The 25,396-nt window shown below is 41.1% G+C and overlaps 1 protein-coding gene, 1 long non-coding RNA gene and 1 other non-coding gene across 3 annotated transcripts in view; 1 reads left to right on the plus strand and 2 right to left on the minus strand.

The window, feature by feature from the left end:
* Nucleotides 1-7,916, minus strand: part of LOC117047146 — a 74,822-nt gene extending 66,906 nt beyond the window's left edge. The window contains exons 1-2 of the long non-coding RNA XR_004426664.1: nt 7,724-7,916; nt 7,551-7,633 (exon numbers count right to left, since the gene is read on the minus strand). This is a non-coding gene — a long non-coding RNA (uncharacterized LOC117047146). The remainder of the gene's footprint in view (nt 1-7,550; nt 7,634-7,723) is intronic.
* Nucleotides 1-25,396, plus strand: part of ARHGEF4 (Rho guanine nucleotide exchange factor 4) — a 154,405-nt gene that overhangs the window by 36,276 nt on the left and 92,733 nt on the right. The window contains 3 exon segments of the mRNA XM_033149955.1: nt 15,536-19,879; nt 22,003-22,323; nt 23,079-23,208. Coding sequence (XP_033005846.1) covers nt 15,536-19,879; nt 22,003-22,323; nt 23,079-23,208 — 4,795 coding nt within the window.
* LOC117047636 lies at nt 2,634-2,744 on the minus strand. The gene has a single exon (XR_004426706.1). It is a non-coding gene; the product is annotated as a U6 spliceosomal RNA (small nuclear RNA).

Genomic DNA, 25,396 nt, shown 5'->3' on the forward strand with positions numbered 1-25,396 from the left:
GTGTTATACTTTGTACTCCGCCCTGGAAAAATTCCTGCAGACACCCATGGGTAGTGCGAGCAGATTTCATGACAGGGTCCCCTACCTCTCCACCCATAATTATCAGGCGACATAGGCTGTCCAAACCCAGACAGCTTTTAATCAGCATCTAAAAATGTGAGAGATCACTATATTTTATTTAGGAACATAAGGTTGGTTGTAGTGTTAGCAGTTAATAATATATCACAGGGTTTCATATGTACTTTTACCAGGCATACAAAAGTACATCCAAAGTACATATTGTCAGCCCCATTCTGTAATATTTACTCTTAAACTGTATTTAATAAGGCATATTCCGAGTGAATGTGCAGGGGATTGTAGCCTGAGAGGTAGCTGTGCACCTGAAAAGTTAAGTTAGTGAGTTAAGTCAGGAGTGGGGAATCTGTGGCCCTCCAGTTGTTCCTGAACTACAATTCCCATCGTCCCTGGCCATTAGTCATGCTGGCTGTGGCTAATGAGAGTTGGCTTTCTGGAGGAATTAAACTCTCTGTGTGATGAAGACAGCTCATGTGAACCAGGCCACCTCCATAGGTAAACTGAAGGACTACATTATTGTAACCTTGAAGCTGCCATTCCTTCCCAGCTTGTTTTTCAGAAAAGATCCCTTGGGGAGAGAAGGAGCGGAGGAAGGAAGAAAATAATAGGAAAAAGAGTGGGGGGACATTATGAGCCCTGCTGGACCAGACACTAGTCTTTCTAATCCAGGCCCAGCTTCCTGATTTCCACAGCGCAGTGGCCAATCTCATGCCCCGGGAAGTATAACCAGGGCGGGAAGGAAACAGGCTTCTTCCATTGTTGCAGTCCTAGTTTCAATGTTTGGCATCACCAGGTAGAGTTGATATTCCTTTAGTAGAAGAAATACCATAAGTATGCTGCATTTTACTGCTCCAGAAGGCTTATTTCAATTTATGGCAACAGCCAAACTCAGGACCAAAGGTGGCCACATGATATCTGCAGCCTCCAAATTGTTTGAGGCAAAGTCTATATTGTGCAAAGGCAAAGTCTGAGGCTGCTATATTGTGCTCAACTACCCCCCCCCCCAACTGTGCAACACTGGAACTGGTACAATCTAATTTTCTAAGATCAGTCCTACAAGTGCCCAAAAACGTTTCCAGCGCAACCCTACACCTAGAAACTGAACTTGTAAGAATTGAGGCTAGAGTGTGGCTTGCCACACGTAATTACTGGCTGAGTCTATCCTTCTTCCTGCATGGCCTTGCTCCTCTAATTATAAAGGACAACTTCTAAATGAAAACAAAATCGAAAATTCTTTCCAGTAGCACCTTAGAGACCAACTGAGTTTGTTCCTGGTATGAGCTTTCGTGTGCATGCACACTTCTTCAGATACCTTTCCAGGTTTTTGCATTTGGTTAGAAAGGAGATGTCTGTCTGTACCTGTGCCAGTTTCTTTGTGAGATTTATGGACTTCCATTTCATGCGGCTCAATGTGGTGCCTTCCATAGTTCCAGTTACAGGTGGGTAGCCGTGTTGGTCTGCCATAGTCAAAACAAAATCGAAAATTCTTTCCAGTAGCACCTTAGAGACCAACTGAGTTTGTTCCTGGTATGAGCTTTCGTGTGCATGCACACTTCTTCAGATACCTCAGGTATCTGAAGAAGTGTGCATGCACACGAAAGCTCATACCAAGAACAAACTCAGTTGGTCTCTAAGGTGCTACTGGAAAGAATTTTCGATTTTGTTTTGACTATGGCAGACCAACACGGCTACCCACCTGTAACTTCTAAATGACTTTGAAATGATCAGTGCTAAATAAAACAACAACCCTAGTTTTACCCCGCAAATTTTACTTGATATGGGATACAAAAAAGTAAAATAAATAAATAAATTAAACAGCGTATGGAAGATATAGAATGCCAAGCAGATCTAGCCAGATCCTCCTTTTTCCCATCAGTGAAACCAAAGGATACCTTAATTCCCAAATGTGATATATAACCAACCTAGAAATACCAAAACAGTGAAGGACCTTCACTTTGGCCCGATGCCAGGCCCTCCCCTCAGCTATGGTAGTCAGGAAGGCCGTTTTAGGAAGGTACCGTATGAGGAGAGGAAATGCCCCTGTGGCTCAGGGCAACTAGAAACTATTGAACATGTCTTCTTCCACTGCCAATATTATACAGGTATACAAGTTAGCTCCATCCTGTCAATACCACACAAATTCCCTGAATGGACAGAGCAACTCTATACCTCCTTGCTATTTCAAGATGCAAACCCAGACGTAATATACTCAGCAGTCAGATTTTGTGTTGCCATTATGGACATTCTCCAAAGAATGGTTTGGGTCACACACCAGACCTAAACTGAAGGCTCATACGCAAGACCTGTGCCCTCTCTTGCACCCTCCCTTCTACAGTTGCCAGTACTTTTGCAACTGCTTGCTCTTAACCCTCTAGCTGATTTTAAGTCTCTCTTAAATGCATCTCCCCTTCTTTGAGTCATTCATTTTACCCATTTTATCTGTTTTATTTCCTAAATTACTATGTGTTTCTATTTTAACATATGCAGGTCTGTGGCAGTAATAAAGATGATGATGATGATGATGGAAATTTAAACAACTTTGTCTTTGTTTTTTGTTTTTTAATATAGAACGTTACATGAATTTGCATATCATCCTTGTGCAGGGGCCATGCTAATCTTCTCTGTATCGTTCCATTTTTATTTTTATTTTTTGTATATGTGCTGCCAAAGTGAGAACATTTGTCATTGTTGTTGTATCTCAACTTTTGTATTTTCATAATGCACTTTTCCTTTGTTTTGTAAACATTGGCAAGCAAATAAGAGAATAGAACGAAACACACACAATTCAGCATGGTATCTGCAGAATTTGTGCTTCCAGAGAATAATGCATGCAATCGTTGGAGAAACCAGGGCTGTTGGATGACATTCTAGTGTATAGCAGTTGTAAGTAGGAATATGATATTACTCTGAAAAATGTCCTAGAAAAACTTCAAAAACTCATGCAAACAAGTAGCCAGGAGTAATGTCAATCTAAGACAGATTCAGTGGCATATCTAGGGCATACCACCCCCCTGAGAGACACATTGCCAAAATCAGAGTTAGTAAACATACCGGTAGTTTGTGGAGCTCCAGAAATGGGCAGCAAAGATAAGCTTCCATTGTTCTTTGGACTTGGTTGCAAACCTTGCAAAGCACCCTTTGGCCAACAAAATAGTATGAGAAACAGTTGCTAGATTCATCATTTTTGCTGCAGAGACCGGCACAGATATTTTGTTAATATAATTGCATCATGCTGAGGGTTTTTAGGAAATCCCTAATCTCCTGACAGAGCTAGAGATGGAACTCTGGGAATTGTATTTCTGTGAGAACAGGGCTCTCCTAACAACTCTCAGTACCCTTAACAGACTACAGTTCCTCACTAATATCACCAAGATAAAACTCTGTCACACCAAGTTCAGATATCTAGGGGTACAAATAACCAAAAAACTCAATAAATTATACCTCCACAACTACAAGCCCCTGTGGCAACAAATAAACAAAGACCTAAAGAGATGGAACAACATGAATTCCACTCTCTCAGGCAAAATAGCCATGATCAAAATGATCACCCTCCCAAAACTAACCTACCTGTTCCAAACCCTCCCAATCTGGATTCCCCCAACCCAACTCTGCAGATGACAGAGAAAACTACATTATTTTATCTTCTCACACAAAAAACCAAGAATAAGCACCAAATACCTGCACCTCCCCACCTCAGAAGGAGAGACCTGTCAGGAGTAAGCATGGACCAATGGTACCAAGTAGCATGGGAAACAGCCCTGCTAGAAAAACTAACCAGTAAGCTGAAACTGACATGGGGACAAATAGAAGAAGACGCCTTCACCCCGGTATGGTCCCCCTTCATCACACACACAGCCCAACAAGACAATGACAAAAATCTACCGACAGCATACAAATCAATATGGCTAACCTGATCAAAAACACTCACCCACCCCACTCACACAGGAAACCAAAGACCACCACAGCCAACCACAAATGAACAATCACACCCTACGCCAACCACGACCTCTCTCACCACTAAAGGAGCACAAGCGAACAGAGAAGCTGCACAAACAACGCTGACACCAAACCCTACATATATTAAGTAAAATAGAAACATCGTCACCCCACCCCACCCCACCCATCTCCCCATCCCGCCCACCTCTCTCCCCCTTTTCTTCCTAATGTCTCAACAAACAAAACTGATGTGAAAAAATGTTACATGGAAAAAATACGAGAGAGACATTGTACATACCTTTGTAAATCAAGAAAATCTTTAATAAAAAATACTTTAAAACAAACAAACAAACAAACAAACTACAGTTCCCAGGATGCTTTGGATAAAGCCATGACTGCTGAAGTAGTACAGTACTGTACTGCTTTAAATGTATGCTATGGAAGTGGCCTTAGTCTAACTAAATGTTAACTTCAGTAAGATTTTGCTGGCCAGAGAGGGACAAAAAGATTGAGTGGATAAAGGGTCTTGGTGCATGGGTTGTTTTTTTATTATTATTTAGCTTTCTTTCTAAATGAAGAAGCGTATGTGGATAGGCTGTTGAGTCTGAATTAGGTGCGCATAATACTGTATGTATGGAAAAGAATGTGGTGTGGTTGGCTGACTGTGGATATGCCTTTGGCCAGCACTCTGTGTGCATGGGGTCCCTGGAAGGTTAGCTATGAAGGAATGCAGCCCTTGGGTTGAAAAACACATCTCCACCCTTGGACTATCATATGCCACAAATGACAAATCATAGGCGACATGTTGTCAGTTGACTATTCCTCCTGTCCATGGGCGAAGTTAACCTGTGACATAATAGAGCCATTTGATTACCTATAAAGCTTTATATGGCCCAGGACCTCAACACCTTAAGGACCGCCTCTACCCATCCAAACCAAGCCAGACCCTGCGATTGTCATCCAAGGCCCTTCTCCATGTTCTCCCTCCCTAAGAGGTTGACGACACGAGAATGAGCCTTTTCTGTGGTGGCTCCCTATCTGTGGAATGCTATTCCCAGAGAGTCTCGCCTGATGCCAGGTGAAAACATTCCTCTTTAAGCAGACCTTTGACCATTAAACAAGCTATGGCCTTTTAAATGTGGGCGGATTGTTATTATGATTCCCTCCCTGTGATTGTTTAATTGTCTTTTATTACTATGTGATATAAATTAGGTTTTTAATGTTGTACACTGCCGTGGGATCTTCAGATAAAGGGCAATATATAAACTGAATAATAAAAATAAACAAACAATAATCAGTTAACTGGACAAGTAATTGCCCTAGTTTAATAGGTTGTCATTCAGAAGTGGTCTAAAAATTACCACAGAAAAGTTAATTTAATTCATGCCTTTAGTTTTTGCTGGAAACAGTTCCTAAATAACTTGTGGTATATACTGGGATTTAATTAACCTGTATGGAAACGCAGAAATACCGACACAATAATGGAATTTCATGCAAAATTATTTGCTTACACCATCTAAGACCCAATGTCTCAGCTGATAAAAATAACAGATTGGAAAAAAGAGAGCCTTCATTTTGTTAGACAGGAAATGGTGCCATGGGGTGACTCCTTATGAGCATTGTCCTGGAGCTAAAGCAACATCATGATCCAGACAAGTATAACAAGTGTAATCGTTTCAAGTGGGTGCAGGATATCAAAGCAGTGTCAGTAGCTTGCCGTGGAACAGAATGAAGACTAACCTTGACTAGACAACGAACTGCTGAATATGTGGAATGGTGGGGTTTGGGATCATGTTGGCTCCTCACCCTCACGTATTTAAACAAAATTTAGGTTGAGGGCCATAGCTCAGTGGTAGAGCATCTGCTTTGCATGCAGAAGTTCTGAGGTTCAATCCCTGGTGACTCCTGCCTGTAAACGAGAATATACCATAGCTTCCTACGTGCCTAAAATTGGAATAGAGCTTATTCTTACACAACCCCACACTCCCATTCTAGGAGGTAAATTGTGTCTACTACAAAACCATATTTAAGTACGTATTGTGATCTGTTTGAGAAGTTAGATACAGTTCTGCTGTAGATGTAATGCCTTCCACAGCGTATTTGAGAAACTTGCTTGCTTTTGGACCACAAATTGTAACTTACAAGCATGCAATTTGTGAGCACTGTGACTGGTCATGGCTGTCATCTTTACTGCAGTATGAAGCAATAAGACTTAATGGTTATCCAACTCCCACAAGGCCATGTGAGTCATCTAGGTCTACCTTGCTAAGATTACATGTTTTTCTAAGACAATTTTGGTTGTTCCATCCTACTCTAACACACCTTAACAAGTAGAATTGTAGACTATAATTATTATTTTCTATGTTTATTTTTCAGGGATTTATTAAGGAGTGTGTGTTTGTGTAAAATGGTGAATACATCTATGCTCTAAATTTAAAATGGTTTATATAGCCATCAACTTACCCTGGCAAGGGAACTATAGCTCTCTGGGGGAGGGATAGACAGCTTAGAGTTTGTGCAAACTACAATATCCAGGATTATCTGGGAGAAGCTGCAACAGTTAAACTGCTGTAAAACTGTTAATTTTACTAAAATGCCACTATTGGGTCTATTAGCTTGGTCCAGGCATTAGATTCTGGCCTTTTGGTGGTTCCCTGAACTAAATTCTGTGGTTCTGTATCCTGGAACTTGGAGCTATTGTCATAACTTTTTCTGAAGCACTGTTTGAACTGGTGCATATTTACTGATTTGCAGTTATATGATGGTAATTATGTCAAGGCAGTTATGGTTCTATCAGTTTGTTTTTTGCATGTGCAGTGGTACTTCGACTTACAAAGTTAATCTGTTCTGAAGGCGTGCTCGTAAGTCGAAATCTTCGCAAGTCGAAGCCGCCATCTTGGAATGGAAAAAAATTTGTACGTCGAAAAAAGCGCATTAAAATCTTTGTAAGTCGAGGTGTTGTGCCGCCGCTTTCACTTCGGAAGTCAAAAATTTCGGAAGCAGCGGCCATTTTTTCACTTCCGGAGGTCATTCGGAAGTCGAAAAATGCAGAAGTCGAGTCGCTCGTAAGCCGAGGTACCACTGTAGTTACTCTTGGAGTGGTGTGGACAAAGCTATCTGCATGGAATTCTGAATGTAGCACCAGCATTTATACAATCACTTTATCATAGGAGGCTGCCTTATACAGAGTCACACCACCTAGCTCAGTATTGTCTGCAATGGCTGGAAGTTACTCTCCAGAGTTTTAGACACAAGTCTTTCACAGTCCTGTCTGGGACCTTCTGCATGCATTATCCCTTCCTTTGTATAATGACAGTCATTGCTGAAAATCAGCACAGATTGATTCAGAGAACCACAAAAGTTACATGAGAATAAGTTTGAAAAAAACGGAGTTTTAAACTGTTATCCTTTTAAGAGAGGCTGCTCATAGCTGAACAAAAGGATGTCAAAGAGTCTTGCAACTGCGGGGAGTTTGTAATGCAGACTCCACCTGCTGTAAATGTCTGGCCCATTAGGTTTGCAATCCTATATGCACTTACCTGGGAGTATGTCTCAATGGGATTCACTTCTGAGTAGACACATATGGGATTACGATCTAAGAAGCGTGGCAGGTTACATATTGCTGAAAAAGAGGAAACGCTTCATCAAAAAAGAGAGTAAAAGAGAAGAACAAATTGCATCAGATTTAAAATAGAAATACAATATATTTCACCATAATGGAGAAGACTAAACAGGTGACCTGCTCGGCTGCTCAGTCTGCTGCTCAGGTGATTATTTATCTTTATCTTTATTTATCTTATCAGACTTGACCCCAATAATCCTTCAAATTGAGAACTCTGTTAGGCTGAGGGCTGCCCTCTTTAACGGAGGACTCAAAGCCCTCTTAGGCCTAGGAGTTGGGTCACAGCCTGCTCTGAGTCTGGCTGGATTCAAAATGCTTCTGTAATTTCCCTGCCAGTCACCTCTTCTCTCTGCAAGCAAAAAAAAAAAAGCCAAACTTTGGGATAGGGTAACAAACAGTCCTTTTTACACAGGTGAGGGCGGCTACCCTTGGCAGTAAATGACACTCTGAGCAACACCATTTTCTACCAAAGGATCGTGGGACATGGTTTTCTGTCTTCAGGTCACATGGTTCCTCAGCAGGAAGTGAAGTTCCACACAGTATTTACAGTTAAGGAGAGGCCTAGCGAGGAAAGGAGCCCTCAGCTGTCAACTAGTCCCTTCCCCAAGAGTAAGGTTTTTTGACTTGAAGAAGATGGGGTGACTGGTAAGGAAGGAGGGAGTAAAATAAAATAAAGTATCAGCTGGGTATATCAGGTGTTCATATTTAATGTTTCAGACAGGGCTGGATTTAGGTTTGATGAAGCCCTAAGCTACTGAAGGTAATGGGGCCCTTTATATGTCCAGCGGTCCTTTGTCAACAACAAATTGTCGCTGTTTCTTCGGTTGAATATTTGCTATATGGTAATTTATGGACCTAATAGGTATCTGAAGCCATTTGCACAAGTTGCCATGTAACCAGTCCATGCAGAATGTAGGCACCCTATATATAGAAATGAGCAAACCAGTGATATTTTAGGGAGCAGGCAGGGCCCCATTATTTACATCATAGGAGCCTACACAATACAAGATTATTTGTTTTTAATCTTACATTTTGGAAATGTACATCCAGGTTTTTTCCCCCTTAATTTTTTTGGGGGGGTCCCCAAGAGAGTGGAGCCCTAAGCTATAGCTTGTTTAGCTTGTACGTAAATCTGGCACTGGTTTCAGAAATGCTCAAATGTCCCAAAAACTTAATTTATTTACAGAGCAGTTTGTGGAAGGTGCTCATCATAGAGTGGGCTTGCTGCATTTCTGCAGTTGTGATTGCTACCTGCTGAGTTCAGACTGAGCTATATTTAGATGAATGGTGTGGGTGGTAAAAGTGACACCCAGTAGGCTACTGTAGGAAACAAGCCTCCTCACGTGTATTCTCGGCAGCTTTCCAGGTAATCATTCTTACCCATAGCTACAAATACTGGGTAGGACTTGGAAGTGTGGAAATTAGGTTTCCAAATATAAAAAATAATATTCAAAAAATAATAATCAAAAAGGTGCTCGGTGATGTTGCGGAGTGGGCATGGGTCAGGGATAAAGCACTGACACTTATTTCACAGCAGGGATGATAACCATCTACTGGGATGCTATTTCCCAATTATCTGCATGCCAAATAAATAAACTCTTCTCAGAAAGGAACCCAGGAGGTAAGCTAAGCAGAGGAAGATGTTTGCTCAATTTGCATGCATGGCTCAGGTTGAAACTGCCACTTTTGTTGGGGGGGGGGGGAAACAACCCCAAACCCCAAACTTTATTATGACCAATCAAATGCCACCAAATAATGAGCAAGCTTTGGAGTCCACTGGAACTCTTCGTTGGGCTGGATGTGAAGTAAAGTGGGGTGCCGGTGTGAGAAAAGGGTAGTTTGATATTGAAGCCGTTTGGCTTTGCTTAAAAGCTTATTTTGATTGTGGCTATGGGGTTGTCATGAAGAGCAGCCGCACTACCCCGTCAAATGCGCCACCCCATTTATTAATATTTGCCTCTGTTCTGTTGAGGGTCCTTGAGGCTTTGCTGTGTCCAGTTTACTTCTCTTGGCGTTTGGAAATTGTTTTACTTTGAGTTTTTTGTCTATCTGGGATTGAATGAGGGATGCTATCTGCCACTGATGCCAGGAAATCTGAGGCAATGTAGGATTCTGAGTTCATAAGCACTAATAAATACTTTTAATGATTTTTATGCCCACCAACAATATTCAGGAAACAAAGAAATTAAAAGGCGGAGGTATCCAGATGACAAATTACAGGTCAGGTCAGTTTATGGGGAAGTGTCTGAATGTGACTCTGCTGACTAAACCTACCTGCTAATTAGAAAAGCAAGGTAGTGTGTTTACTATCAGTTACACTGCTGTGACTGGAAGATGGTGGACTTGTATACTTTCTTTCTTCTATTGTTTTTTCCCAAGTGTTAGCGGGGAGATGTCCTAGTCACATGGACTAAATGCTCTTGAATTCTGCATGTGTTTATCTGGATGGGAGAACATGGAGGATCAACTTCCCTACCGTTTGGGTTGGGGAAATCAGAAGACAAAGCTGGGCTCCATTGCATTATTTGAGACTATTGATGAGTGTCAGGAAGACTTTACACCAAAGCAAAGTGTTTTCAAGAGAATCCACAGGCTCTGTTTCCGGCAGCGGGAGCAACTTCCTGGGGAAACTTTTATGAGTTTTGCCTCTGCACTGTGGGATTTGGCATCAGGCTGTGATTTTGGGCCTTTGCAGGATGAGCTGGTGCTTGACCAGCTGATTGAGAAAGCAGAAGACTGGCGAATTAGGGAGACCCTATTTTTGCAAATAGATTCTCTAACCCTGGCGAAGGCTGTGGAGCTGGGGTCACAAATGGAGGCGGCATTTAAAACAGCACCCAATAAGATAACAGCGGCAATAGAGCAATGGGAGCGTCAAATCATTGACAATAAGAATGGGAAAAAGAAGGGCTATAAGAATTATGGATCTTTGTACCAAAGGAAAGAAAAAGTGATGCCTTCACATGGAACTAAATGCCACCTGGGCAGAAAGAAAACTCACAGTTTCCAGCATTGCCACAGTGTGAAGATATCTAAGGTTCCAGGCAAGATGGTATGTTCTGAAAAGCATCAATGATGCACTTGTGTGTGCTATTATCATATTATACCACAGAGAAAAGCATGCAAAATAAATCTGATAAAACTCAAAGAATTTACAAAGCAAGAGATTACTAGCAGTTTTATCATTCTAGAGTTGTGTAATAGTTTGGCTAAGGATTTTTGCTCTTTCAGATTTGCTATCAACCCTTTAAAAATGTTGTCTTATAGATTCATTGTGTTTGCAATTTCACAGACTTTAATTGACCACTGATGGATGAGTTATTTTATTTTCAGATCTTTGTTATCAACACTTTAACTAAGGACTATATACAAAACAATCCTCCCTGTCTTACAGTATTCAGGTAAATTGATCATAGAATTTTAAGATCTGCAGGAAGAGGAACATCCAATAATTTATTTATTCATCATATAATTTGTTTCCAGAATTTTGTGGTAAATGGGCAAATCCACTTGCCACTCCCCTTTCAACATCTGCTTTAAAAAAAGCTAATCTTGTTGATCCTCAGTTCTACTAACATTTGAACATGTTTTAGGATTTGTTTCCTAATGTATTTTGTTTATAAAAGGTAATTTATAGGATGAGATAGTGGTGCTAGTGGGAAGTGTGCTTGGGTCCTGCTTACTGGCTTCCTGTGGGCATGTGTTTGGCCACTGCGAGAACAGGATGTTGGACTCGATGGGTCATGGGACTGACACACTAGGGTCTTTTTCTGTTCTTCAGTGTGAGAAGATTATATGAGCACAAATGATGCTACCAGGTTTGGGGAACCTGTGGTCCACCAGATGTTGCTGGACTCCAAAGTACCATCAGTTTCAGCTAGCATGGCCATTGGTCAGGGATGATGGAAGGTGTAGGTTTTTTTGGAGGCCCACAGGTTTCCTGTCCTCTTCCTAATCAGTCACAGAACTTCTGTTGTCCGCTCTTGACATGGAGTTAGCAATAGTGCTTTATGTAGTTGTGTACCATGAAGATACTTGGTACATGCAGCTTCTCCTATCACTTCAGTGATACTTCTACCTATGAAAGGCAACAGACCCCCTAGCATTTCTAGGCAAAAATATCAAAGAAAGTGATGAGAAGCCAAAAGATGTGAAATTTTACTTTAGTTCTTCAGAATGTATCTGATTAGAGGCACAACTTTTAAGAAAGAAAATTTTAGTTCCTGAGCTTTGCTTACTGTTGTATTGGAAATAAAACTGCACTACAAACTTGTCATCTTCCTGCTCAATTCAGTGCATGTAGGATTATAGCAGGCATAGGCAAACTTGGCCCTCCAGATGTTTTGGGACTACAACTCCCATCATCCCTAGCTAACAGGACCAGTGGTTAGGAATGATGGGAGTTGTAGTCCCAAAACATCTGGAGGGCCGAGTTTGCCATGCCTATATAGCTTTAGACATTTCAATTAGAAGTTGCTTTTCAGTATGCTGCTTTGACAACAGTATTTCTTGTTGCACGGTGGCTATCCTATTTCTCATCTCCCCCCCCCCCCTGCAAGAGCTGATTTTTTAAAATTTCTGTTCTTTCTTTTCCTTGAAAGTGTGAGTGCCGGATACTTGGCATGAATCTAGTTGGTCGATATATGATGTACAGCAGTGTTTGGTTATTTTTGCCCCACACCCACTAATTCCTGTCAAATAAAAACTGGGCTGTTGATTGTGTGACAGTCTTTGGAAACTCCTGCCCTACGAGAGGATGCTGAATGCTGGAATTTGTGGAGGCTGCATGACTGAATCACTTACACCTACTCCTTGCTTGCATTGAGAAAGTCAAGACTGCAAACAAGCCAGTAGCTGAGGAAGAAACTGCTTTTCTCAGTACATCATTCATGTGGAAGGATCACCAAATGCAGGCGTGACCAGACAGGTTCTTCTTGTATATCATCCTGTCCTGGGTGGCCTTGCTAAAAAGTCAAATGCTGTGCATCTCATGTGACTCTGTTAGTGTGTTCTTTCAGTGACTGATATGAAGAGGGCACTGTTGTCATGGGTTGTGTGCCTATGCTTTCTCCTGGGTGTTTGGGTATTTGTGGTCTCGGTGTTGCCAGAGGCTACCATTTCCCTTTCCACAGGGTCGTTCTTCAACAGTGACTGGAGCAGATGGAGGCGAAAAAACTCTTGATGGCTGCTTAGCAACTGCTTTATGCCCCCCATCACTTCTGAGTTACGGAACATCCCAGTTTCCAAGGCAACTGCCAAGTTCTTCCTCCTTGAAACAAATTTTCAGAGTGGTAGTAGTGGAAAAGCCAAGACAGCAGGAAAAGGAGATTGTAAAATCCTTAATCCTTATCAGGTCCAAATCCTGTGAGGGCCTCTGTAAGTGCTGTACAGAAGCAAAATTTCAATAAAGCGTGGCTTCTTTTTCCACTTCAACACTGAGGGGAAAGTGCTGCACCCAACGAAACTCTTCTTTCTTTGTGCTTATTAAAGGAACAGATGCCCTCTTGGGGCTGATACACATGTTTGCCACACTTTCACTGGTGTTTCCTCCAAAGGGGCATGTATACCAGTTTTTCCATAGTATGTGCTCACTTACTGCCCCCAGAGTTTTGGGAGACATTCATCTCCCTTCTTTGCATAGGTCCCATCTGTAACACTGGTGTAAACATGACAAAGACATTTCTTACTGTGTGCTGAGTGATGAATGTTCAGTGGTTCATCAGATAGATTAAGTGATTTTTCACCACACCACTTATAAAGATAAAAAAGGAATGTTTGCTGTGGCATAAGGAAATTCACAGAACCCTCCAAACCAAGTGATATCAGCTTACTATGTGGAATGTGGTTTGTTTTGTTCTTGTTTGTGTTTTAATTTTGTATTTTTATCTTGTGTTTTTATGCTATGAATTGCCCTGAGATCTGTGGATGAAGGGCTGTATACAAATTTAATAAATAATAAAATGGATTCTGCATCTCCTTTGGGCAAAGGAGGCCCAGAGGCTGTAGTGCAAGATGTTATCCTTAAAGAGAACCCTTGCATGCTAGGCATATATTCCACTGAGGGGAATAGTTGGGTAGTGGGGAAGGAACATGGGCATAGTCAGGATTTTTGTGGGGGGGGGGCAGGATTTTGTTAGGGAGGGCAGGACTTTTGTTGGGGGGGTAGAACTGATGTGATTGGTCAGTTAAGTATTTCTCTTGTTTTACTTTGGGGGGGGGGGCAGCTGCCTCCCCTTGGCTACGCCCATGGGAAGGAAACAAAACTATGGTAGTGATGGACCACGATAGCCTGACCACCACCATGTGCAGGCTGGATTATTGCAATGTGCTCTACTTAGGACTGCTGTTGAGGTTTGGAAGCTGTAGCTGTTGCAAAAAGCTGTGGCTTGACTGCTCACTGAGGCAGAATATCACCAACATGTAACTCCACTGTTGAAAGAATTTCACTGGCTGCTAATCAGCTACCATACTAAGTTCAGAGTGCTGGTTTTTTAATGTATAATGCCTTATACAACTTGGGATCACTTACATAGTCAATCACTTGCTGTTCTCTGTAGGTGAGGTCCTCCTGCAGATATCATTTTATCAGGAGGTCCATTCCACGCAAGGAAGGAATTTGGCTTCTAGTGTTGTTCCAGCTACACTTTAGAATTCTCTCTCCTTAGACTGGCACAGTCTCTTCTTGGAAGCAGGAAGCATAAAAATCGTTTCAACTCTTCTCCATTTTTGCACTGATGGCATGTTGACCCAAATGGTGTTTATTCTGTTAATGCTTTTTGCTCTCAGAGAGAATCATGCCTAACATTTGAGTACTAGAAATGTCACACCCCTAGGAGAAGTCCCAAGAGGCTATGTTTTTCTATAGCATGAAATGATGGCCAGCAATAAAAGAAACTTGTCTACTTGTAGGAATAAGAAAACATATGTTCATTCCATAATTCAAATTAAGTTCCCACATTTTAGGAACCATCAGACAAGTTAAAATACATTTCTTTTAATGCATATAAGATCATCTGTGTTCACTAGTTTAAAAGCATGTCCAATATTAGTCATACACAAAGTAGACCCTTTGAAATCAGTGGAATTAAGTGAAGACCATTGATTTCACTTGGTCTACACTGAATATTGCTAACATTGGATATCACCAAAAGAATTTGCACTGGAGATAAAATGCATATTTATAGTGTACACTGCCTAGAGAGTGTAAAAATATTCACTGGTTTAGAAATGCTTTTACATACCAGGAAAGCTGCTAATGTAGTGGTTTGACTTCACCCCCAGAAGCGCACTCCATTGTTTCTTGAGACAGACAGATGGCAACAACCCAGAAAGCACTTTATATATTAAAGTAAGAATTTGAAGGCATTTTAAATTTAGCCTATAGAGGGAGCCATTAAATCTCACACCCAAATTGATTTTTTGGGAAATGAACGGTTAGGCACTTTGAAGAGATGGCATTAGTTACAAAAAATATGTTTTATAATACTAATTTAGCTGTGCCACTGTGTATTTAAATCTGATACAATTTGAATAGTGCTACAGTGCGAGACAGGAGCTGCATTATGCCCTTCCCTAAGCAGCAGAGACACACCCACCACATTTTCATCTGCAGCTATGAAAGGTAGAAACTTGCTTTAACATTTAGAGTCTGGGCAAGATTATGTATTATTCTGGAAATATGAAAGACTAATATTTCAATGTCCTAAGAGGGTTATGGCCTGGGGAGAATTCCAAGGGTCAGATAGGGGGCCAAATTTGGACCCCAGGCCTGAAGTTACCCAGCCACATTATACAAGATTACCTCTTCATATCATCCAAATACAAACCAAAGTCTGTGGATTAGTAGTAATCATTTTGTTGTGGGGCTCCATCTTTGATTGATTCTTTTCTCTTTCTTTTCAGGCTCCAGAGCCAGTAGAAAATTGCACAAGTGAAGGAGAGTTTGAAGAAGACCGGAGTTCTTCGGTCCCAAGTACGTTAGAGCTGGAGATTCGTGGATCAGGCCAAGAAACTGATGAAGACTATTTTGAGACCCAGTCACATCAGAGTGAATCACTGTCAGACATCAAGACAGAGCCTTATGAAAGTGCATCAGACTCGGAGTCTTTTGCCAGTGATGTAACAAGAGAAACAAGCCTGAGTTCATTCTGCCTTTCTGCAGAACTAGAGGAACCATGGCAGAAGTATTCTGAAGCAAAAGTAGAAAAACCTCCCTCCAAGGCTGAGTGTGCAAGACATCTGGGATGCATGCATAAGGAAGCAGGGGAACTGCCTTCACCTTTGCACATAGCAGCTGGCAAAGGTGAATTGGAAGTACAGGCAAAAGACTCAAAAACAGAAGAGATCAAGGGAAAGGAGAAAGTGTTACCTTACAGTATTACCTGCACAGGGTTTAACATCAGTAAAGAGGTCCTTGCGTCACAGACAGAGGCCTCATTGGTAGTGGAGGCAAAATCTGTTGACAGAGAGCCACACCAGCATATCTGCTCAAAAAATCTAGCTGAAGGTGCTGTTGGCAAAGTCAATAAAAATACAGAACAATCAGTGTTTGCTTGTCTCAGAGCAAACTCTGAAAACTCATTGACTTCCCTTGAGACTCAACATCCTCCTGCCCACTCAGAAGCTGTTTCAAGATGCAGTCTGCCTAATATTCACTTAGAAACAAACAGAACTTGTAAGAGAAACTGTGAATCATCCAAAGTTAGGTGTAAACAGGAGTATATACTGAACACCAAGTGCAATAGGAAGAATGGTATTGACAGTCAGAAATCTGTAGATGCACACTTGTGTGACAGAAAGCTAAAGGGCACGGGTTTACCATGTATGAAATCTACATTTCTGGTGCCACCCACAAAGCCAGGGATTGTAGAAATGAAGTCATGGCACAGTTCACCAGGAAACATAAGTGCCCGAGAGGTCAGAGAACATGCCAATGACTGTATCTGCATGGCTGATAAATTAAGTTGGTCATGCTCCAGATTACCCCAAGAAATGTCGGATTATGAAAAGGTAAGGGGCAATTTAGAAAAGTTTGGTGACTGCCCACAGAAGTCCTTCAAGATGGAAAAAGAGACAGGTATTGAAAAATCATTTCTTAATACTCATCTAGTCTCAAATAAGAACCAGTTGGCAACAAGATCCCACTGGGATACCAGTAAGAATTTGCATGATAAATCAATCTTTGGCCTTTCAACAAAAAGAGCAGATACACTAGAGAATGATTCTTTGACCCTATCCCAGCTGCCATATCACTCAGAGGATCATTCCAGACTGGAAACTCCTTCAACTTTGGAGTGTGTACCAGCAAATATAAATGCCAAAATAGTACTAAGAAAAGATCAGTCCAAATCTGAGGGTGAGATAGAAATAAACACGTTCCTTCAGAATCCTAGCTCTGAATCTGACAGCCATGATGCTATAGGCCAAGAGAATTATCTGGGTGGCTATAGCATGGCAGATAAGTATGGCAATACTTATGGCATTCATGCTTCTACTGTTAGCACAGAGGTGAACTTGGAGAGAAAATGCCTTGACACGCAAAACACTGAGGCCTTTCTAGGGGCAGCTGAGATAAGGAACGATTCAGAATTTGGATTAGGTTGGAGAATGTTTGATGGGATTCTGACATTAAGTGGGAAAAAGGTCATGGGGGAACAAGAGGAAACAGTGCTTCAAAACACGAGCAGGGCATCTGATGCCCTAAAATGTCCTTCCATTCAGGAGAGAACAAATGTGCACCTCATGAGAATAGAAAAGAAGGATTTTTATTGTGGTGGTGGTGAAGATGTCTCTGCTTTTGAACTAACAACACCACCACATCATACTTGCCAGGAAGAAAAACTGCAGAATCTTTCAGAGTTAAAACCTCTCTTGATTAAATCTCTTGATCAAAAAGAACTACTGTCAAATAAGATGGATGGTGAAACCTATGTGGATGAATTAACCACTGAGACATTGGAACATGAGAACTCAGCCTCTTCTCTCATCACCATGATGGACACCACAAAACCACAGAAGACTCCAAATGCACAACCCAATTGTGGAAATGAAATTCTGCCTGTACAGGCTATATCAGGCAGTGAAGATGAGTTCCCTATTAGGATCTCCACCCAAGAAGATGAAGATGAAGCAGAAGCAATGGGTCTTGATTTATCTTCAGTGCCTGCCCCTAAAATTAATATAGGAGCTAGTCTTGAGAACAATTCTCCCAGGACTAATTTAAATTTGGAAAGTACTGTACAAAACTGGAAAGAAGAGGGATATGCAAATGGTTTATTCTTAGAACCACTTGCCACTAATGCTGAGATATTGCTAATCAAGCCCCCCCGAGTGAAAGGTGACTCTGTCTTAGAATCGGTCCAAGTACTAAACCTACAGTTTGAACCAGGAGGCTATACAGCGGCAGATGAATCTGTGACCAAAAATAGACAGCAAGACACTTGTGTTATCACTGCAGGAACACAGGAAAGAAATAGCAGTAGTGACCTGTGCCAGAATGCCATTGCTGGTGATAAGACCCTAGGAGATAATGTCCATAGTAAGCAAATTATTGAAAAGGAAGGCACCAAACATTGTGATACAGCACATGAAAAAACAGGCTTTTGTGAAGGTTCTCCAAGCACAGAACTGAACAGGAGCTTTTCTGCTGAGGAGCCAAAGTGCATTAGCAGAGACAGTCAATGGAATCCAAGCACAGATATCTGTGACACTAATATGAGAATTGACAGCCAAGATAATACCACCACAGGCCTAGATAATATCAGCATGGAGAGCACAAACAGTGAGGAGTTGAATGAGAACCTTTTTAACTTCCTGGGTAGTAACAGCAGTTTCTACAAGGCAGTTCAGAGAAACAATAAGGCTGGGGCCATAGAGAAATGTTCCAAGCAGTCTAAATTTTTAGCCTTTTCAAAAATGGCATCCTTCAGGAAATCTAAACTAATGTCTGCTGAAAATCAAGATAGTGTCAAGGCCAAGTCAGAAACATTGGAAGGAGATAAAGGGGATGAGGTAGAAGATGATTTGAAGTATATTCAAAGCAGTTCACCCAGCTCTGCTTTCCAAAGCAAGGAACGTTGCCTTGCAGAATATTTGGACGATGATGACTTATTTTATGAGAAACCTGCTGGACTCTTCAACAGAATGAGCCTGAGAAAGGCTTCTGGCTCTGGCCGGATACTATTGGAAGGTATGGGCACAAGTTCTTCTCCCATAATGACAAGAAGAAAGCACTCTCAAGGGAAAGTTTTAGGTTCTGTTGAGAATAACGACAATGAGTCTGTGGAGTATCCTGAACTCAAGAAATCCTCATCTGAGAATGACTTTAAAAGAAACAAAAACATGGAGAGTAAAAGATTCAGGAGTCGGCTGGCCTTGGCCCACAGATCCTTCTCAAGTTTTTTTGAATCTAAATCTCTGGAGAAGGAAAATGCTGAACAGAGTCCAAAGTTTTCAGTGAAAAATGAAAAGGAAAAAGCCAAGTTGCACCAAACATCTTGGAAAGCATTTCTGAAAAGTAAGGAGGCAGATGGCCAAAAGCGGTTTGCCTTAAGTAGTCCTCTTCCAACACAGCAGAGTCCTTGTTCTAGCAGGATCCCTGGCAGCTTTCCTAGAAGACCATCCAAGGAAAATCAGGAAGATTGCAATGGACAAGAGTTTATGCAATCAAATGTGTCTAATGGGTCATCTGTAGATGGTGGACATTCTGATTCCTCTGGGACTGGTGATTTTCTATCTATGGATACCAAGAGGAGGAATCAGGAACTGAATATAAAATGTCTTCATAGTCCAGATTGCAATGGGAAAGAGGAAACAATGAGCAGTGATGGAGATACATCTTTTGAAGAATTCTGGTTGAAATCTCCAATTAGTCCGATTGACCTGCAGTCATCATTTTCTCACTTCACCCCCTCTTGCCCGCAGTTGTCAATGTATGAACGTAAAGATATGCCATGTAGACCCATGAGTCCCAAGCCACAGAGTCCTCGAACTGGTTCTCAACGCAAGGGTTTCCATTACCCTGGGAGATTAAGTTCCACTTCAATGATATCTCTTGGAAACATCTCGGTGATTGATGGCAACTTGGAAGCACCTGAGAGGCCAAAGACATTGAAGCCTAGACCTAGTTTCTTGCAATCTATGCATTCATTGGATAATGACTATCTGAGAGAGGACAGTGGGATAAGCAGCCAGTCACAAATCAGCTTGGACATGACTTCTTCATTGAGTGATACCATCAGAGATGAGGTGAGTTGCTTTGTGGTGATGATGATGTGGTTTAATTTTGAGTCTGGAGTGTGGCATCATTGTTGTTTATTTTTATTTCTAAAAATCATTTCCATTCCAAACCAAGTCCATTTCCATATGCTAAGCAGTGAAATGGGATATAGAATGTCACACTCAGTGAATCTAGGAGTGCATACACAGGGACATAATTAGTTCAGAACTAATTATCTGTATAACTTTTCCAGAACAACATGCAAGCAGGACCAGGCCATCCTGCATACTAGTCTAAACCAGAGAAGTTAAGTGGCTAACCAGTTGAGTCCATGTGTATGTAGTCACCATAAGACTGGTTTTAAATCAGATTTCCCAAACATTGTCAGAAGAGGTGCCCATGTAAACCACAGACAAGGGGACATACTTCATTTTAAATATATCTTGTTTGATTTGAAATTATGGTGGCTGACATCACCATTGTTTTTCAGTGGGCAGTGAAAGGTTTCCCTGCCGGCAACATAGCCTGACCTGGTGGTATATGTACCTATCTGTCCATGTAGCACAGAACCCTTTACTTTGATTGACAGCAGCACTCCAATGTCTCAGATGATAACTTTCAAGTTATCAGTTAGCTGATCGTTTTTAACTTGAGATACCAAGGATTGAACCTGGGACCTTTTGACATGCAAAGTTTGTCATCTGAGCTATGGTCCTTTCTTCAAGGTTCATTATCTTGCAAAGATATAGACTGCATGTGCATCATACATTTAAAGTACCCCTCCCGAAGAATCCTGGGAACTGTCAAAGTTGCTGGTAATTGTAGCTTTGTGAGGGATGAACTGCAGTTTCCAGGATTAAAGTGTATGCTTTACTTCAAATGTATGGTGTCTACCCGGCTTCAGTCTCATGGGTCTGCCAATGTTTGTGCCACATTGTTAGTGCAGTAGCAGTTATAGTGTAGTGCAGTCCCATAGCTTAGCCTTAGGATAAAGAAGCACTAAAAGGAAAGTGATGGGACAGCCAACTTTACTAAAAGAAAAGAAAACAAATAACCAAACCCACATACTGTATTATATTTAAAACAACTATTTTTTTTTTTGCTTTAAGGAATGATTGCTGCAGAGATTCATATTTCTATTATTATTATTATTATTATTATTATTATTATTATTATTATTATTATTATTATTATTATTATACCATCCATCATCTGAAGATCACAGGATGGTTCACAACATAAAAATACAAAATGAGAACACAAAATGTGTAATAAAACAAAAACAACCCAGTAACGCCCCCCTCCCACAGACACATTTAAAAGGCCATAGACTGTGAATCAGCCCAAAGCCTGGTTGAAGAGAAACATTTTCATCTGACACCTAGAGATATGTAATATGAATGCACCAGTGGTTTTGCATATTGCCAACCTAACATAGGTTCATGTGGAAAAATCACAAGGAGTAGAAAAATATATCTGGCTTGCACGTATGAACACAGTCTTTGTCTCAGAGAATGGTGTGATCAGAGGGAGATGCTTCAGCATTCCTGGAGGAGGCAGGATTCTAATTTTTTTTTTTTTGGGTGGCAAAAATTGAATTGTACCAGTCAAGTGTATGGAAACAAAAATCTGAAAGTTCCTGGAGGAAGGAAGCGTATGCATTTCACTGTGCCCTCTGGGGGCAATTTTTTGTACTGCAAGATATTCATGCTTGGATTTACAGTTAGAACTGACCAACCCCAGCCCTGCACCAGGTGGTGGCTTCATGCACCTTCCTCACAATACCCTGGGACTAGCAGTGCTAGTGGGACTTGCTAGGGTCTTTGGTTTCTGACAGCTACTTGAGGGTGCTGACAACGTGACTGTGATTCTTCCCTCAGTGTGCATGAGAACATGATTATTGACACTACGTGTTTATGCAGACCAGTGCACAATTGAGTTTCATTTTAAGTCCACACTTAAAACATCTGGGTATCATTAGAAGCTCCAGTAGGTTGTGTTTATAAGGCACAGTTGTTATTACTTCGAAGAGGGGCAATGTAACATGACATTCCAGATTCAACATGGTTGCTTTATAGTCAGCTGCCCAGCATAGTCAAAAGACAAAGATACAACATTTTTGTTTTGTTTTCACCTGTTACTTATAAAACAGGAGAATATCCAACAAAGTCAAATCCCACCAGAAAAGAGACCAGGTGAGAAATGGGGTCTCCATTGCAGAAAGAGGTCTACTCAGATGCCACTATCTCCACCCTCACTCTCAAACATAGAGAGCAAGGCCTGGATACTTCCCTTCCATATTCAGGAGGGGAAAGCCAAAGAACATGCCCAGAGGAAGAGACACAGACCCCTATACAAGCGTTTCAGCTTTGATGACACATGGATGGAAAGGAATCGGAAGAGGAAGCTTGTTAAAGAGGCACAGTCAGACAGAGAGATTGAATCAAGTAACCTCCCAGAGGATCATTTAAAAGTAAGGAACCAAAAATAATTTTGTTTCGTCTCTCTGGCTGCATTTCTCTACTGTTGTCTTCTCTCTTCAGGCTGTTCCTCTAATCAGTTCTGCTGCTTTCTTTACTTCTAACAGCATGAGTCAGTCACTTGTGCATTGAGACTCCTCAACACAATGGCTTGTCTTTCATTTCTTATATCATGATTTGTTCACTAGTGATGGGGAGAGTTTACAGTTCTTAAAAAAAATCAAAACTATTGATGAAAGCTATCAGATACAGATTTATTCCCCTTGGGTTAATACAAGGTGCCATTGTTTTCCTTTCAGATCCATCATACTGAGTCTTAGGGTGCTTCCAGGCAGGACTTTATATGGAATTTGTGCTACCTGTTCATGCAAAATCTTGGCATTGTTTACATGGCATTGTCATTATTGAGATGCCCCTTTTCCTTTGTTTAATCACAGCATAGATTCATTCGGTCAAGCTCCACCCACTGGAAAGCCCACACCAGTGAATGATCTGTTTGTCAGTTAATCCCTCACCTCGGAAGCACCCATATTGTGCAGCTGATACAAAGTTCCTTATGCTCTTTATAATAACATTTCTTTGCTTCAGAATCTTTGCTTTGCTCTTCCTCTCACTTTTTCTGTCTAACCATACAGGGTCTGAAATCAACATTGACAATACAATATGTATTTTTAAAAAATAGGTAAATGCTTTTTCGGAGTCCCAGCTAAGTGTGTCCTTAATTACCCATTACTACCTTTCTCTTTAGGTTAAAATGAGACCATTCATTACTTCACCTGTGGCCTTTGAAGCCCTTCCTCTCAAGTTGCACCTCTATTCCCAGAGCACACCTACAGGATTAGACTGCGTGGGCTTGAGGCGGCGCATCTCATTTCCCGGTATGAATACTGTTTAAATTGACACCTGATTTCTGACCAGCATATTACATTTACATTGTATTGGTTCATTTTGAAATGGTTTGCCTATGCCATCCCCACCCTGTATTGTTTTGTTTGTACTAGATATGGGTGTTACACCAGAGGTGGGGAGCCCGTGACCCTCCTGTTGGTGCTGGAGTACAGTTCCCATAATCCCTGGCTATTGGCCATTAGAGAGTCCAACATTAGAGAGTCTGGAGGGCCACGGTTTCCCCATATCGTGTCAAGCTTTCATATGTAATTCTCAGCTTCTTTGAAGTATTACTGTTGGCAATTCACTGCTTCACTTGAGGAAGTGAAGTGACTTCCTTATTCACTTTGGGGTGCTTCCCTTCTATATAAGAGATATGTGACGAAATGTTTTAGTGGAGATGGGTTATGTGTTCAACTTACATCTCTTTGACAAGAGTTGTCAGAGAAGCTATAAGCCTAATTTTGAAGCTTTGTTAGAAAATGAAAGAGAGCCATAGGTGGCCCTAGATGAGAATTTTGCTAAAGTGATGACTTATACTGAATTATCTATGCGCTTTTTCAAGGTTTCTGGGTTCTGCCCCTTCCAGAGGGCTTCACATTTGAGTGTCTCCTCCTGCTGTGGTGGTTTTTCCTGGGTATGGGAGGAAAGCAATTTGTTACCAACTCTTTATTCTGTAAAGAAAATCCACACATGCATGGCACAACTAGACAGATACCAAGAGTACATCATAAATTAGTTAGAGTTGGGGGAGAAAACCATGTTATTCCTAGACTTGAGAAGAACACTTAGGGAAGTTTGTCAGAAAATTAGTTTCTCTGGAGATGCCTCATCTGAATATCCCAAACTGTTAGAATTCCTTTGTTAAATCAAAGGTATTAAGGTATTGCCTTCATAAGCCCTGCCCTGCTAGTCTTTTTCACAGAAGCCTTTTGGGGAGACACGTTACATTAGTTAGGGTCACACCAAGTGCTCCTTCTCAAAATTGTTGCACAGTGAAAATGGAGCTTTGAAGGGGTACACACAACCCCTTGAAAACCTCCTAAAAGCACTTTCCATACAGTTCACAATACTTCTTTATTTAAAATTAAAATTTCTTAACTGCTGTTCATCAAGGTGGTGTACAAAATGTGTGACTATAATTAATTCAGCAAACATATATAAATATATTTTTAAACCAGCAAATATTCATAGCAAAGCACAACAAGACAAAGTGAAAAATGAAGAACAGCATAGAGTACAATCCCAATATCATCTAAGGACGACATTGCAAAGTCAGGGTACCACCAGAGAAAAGGCCCTTTTCTTTGTGTCAACATAATGTACGGTATCTCTCTACTAAAGAGGGTATTTTGAGCAGGCTGGTATGGGGAAATGACTGTTTTGGGTATATGTGTCCTAAGCAGTTTAGGTAATTAAAGGTAAATACCAACATTGTAAATAGATTTCAGAAGTGGATAGGCAGCCAATGTTGATCTTCCAAAATAAGGTACCCATCAGAATTCTAGCAGCTGAGTTCTGCTCTAACTAAAGTTTCCAGTTTCTCTTTTAAGGGCAGCTCCATGTATCCATGTGTAACACATTACAGTACTCTAGCCAGGATATTTACCAGAACAGGAATCATCATGAGTAGATTGTTCTGACTGCACAGTGCAGCACAGTGACTCAAAACTCTTGTTTCTCCTCTGCTCTGCTGTCCTAGTGCTGGGGTGGGGGTGCTGACAGCAGAGAGAATAGGATTTCTCCTTCCCTGTGTAATCCCAGACAATAGGAATTATGTAAGGAATACAGTGATATTACAGAGCCACTAAGCCAATCTAATTCGGATAGGTAGCCATCTTATTTCTGGTAAATAAAGTGAAGGTTTCCTCTAGGTTTAAATTGGTGTGGGAAGTTAATGTTCTCATTGCTGAGGCAACCAAGTTGCACATGAGCTTGGTTGCCTTGGCAATGGGAGAATATTCTCTCTCCCCAGCAAACATCTTTATGCCATTTGGACCCTTCCAAATACACCAACATTTTTAAATGTCCTGCTTTCAGCTCTGTTCTATATATGCAATTACTGTACTATTATCCTTGGACATACACTTCCATTGTCAAAAGACCTCACGTGCCATGCAGCATAAATAATAGCAAGTAAAAGAACAGAATGTGTGTTTTGATGAACCCCATTGGAAA

Source organism: Lacerta agilis, chromosome 5 (genome assembly GCF_009819535.1).
Source record: "Lacerta agilis isolate rLacAgi1 chromosome 5, rLacAgi1.pri, whole genome shotgun sequence".
NCBI lineage: Eukaryota > Metazoa > Chordata > Lepidosauria > Squamata > Lacertidae > Lacerta > Lacerta agilis.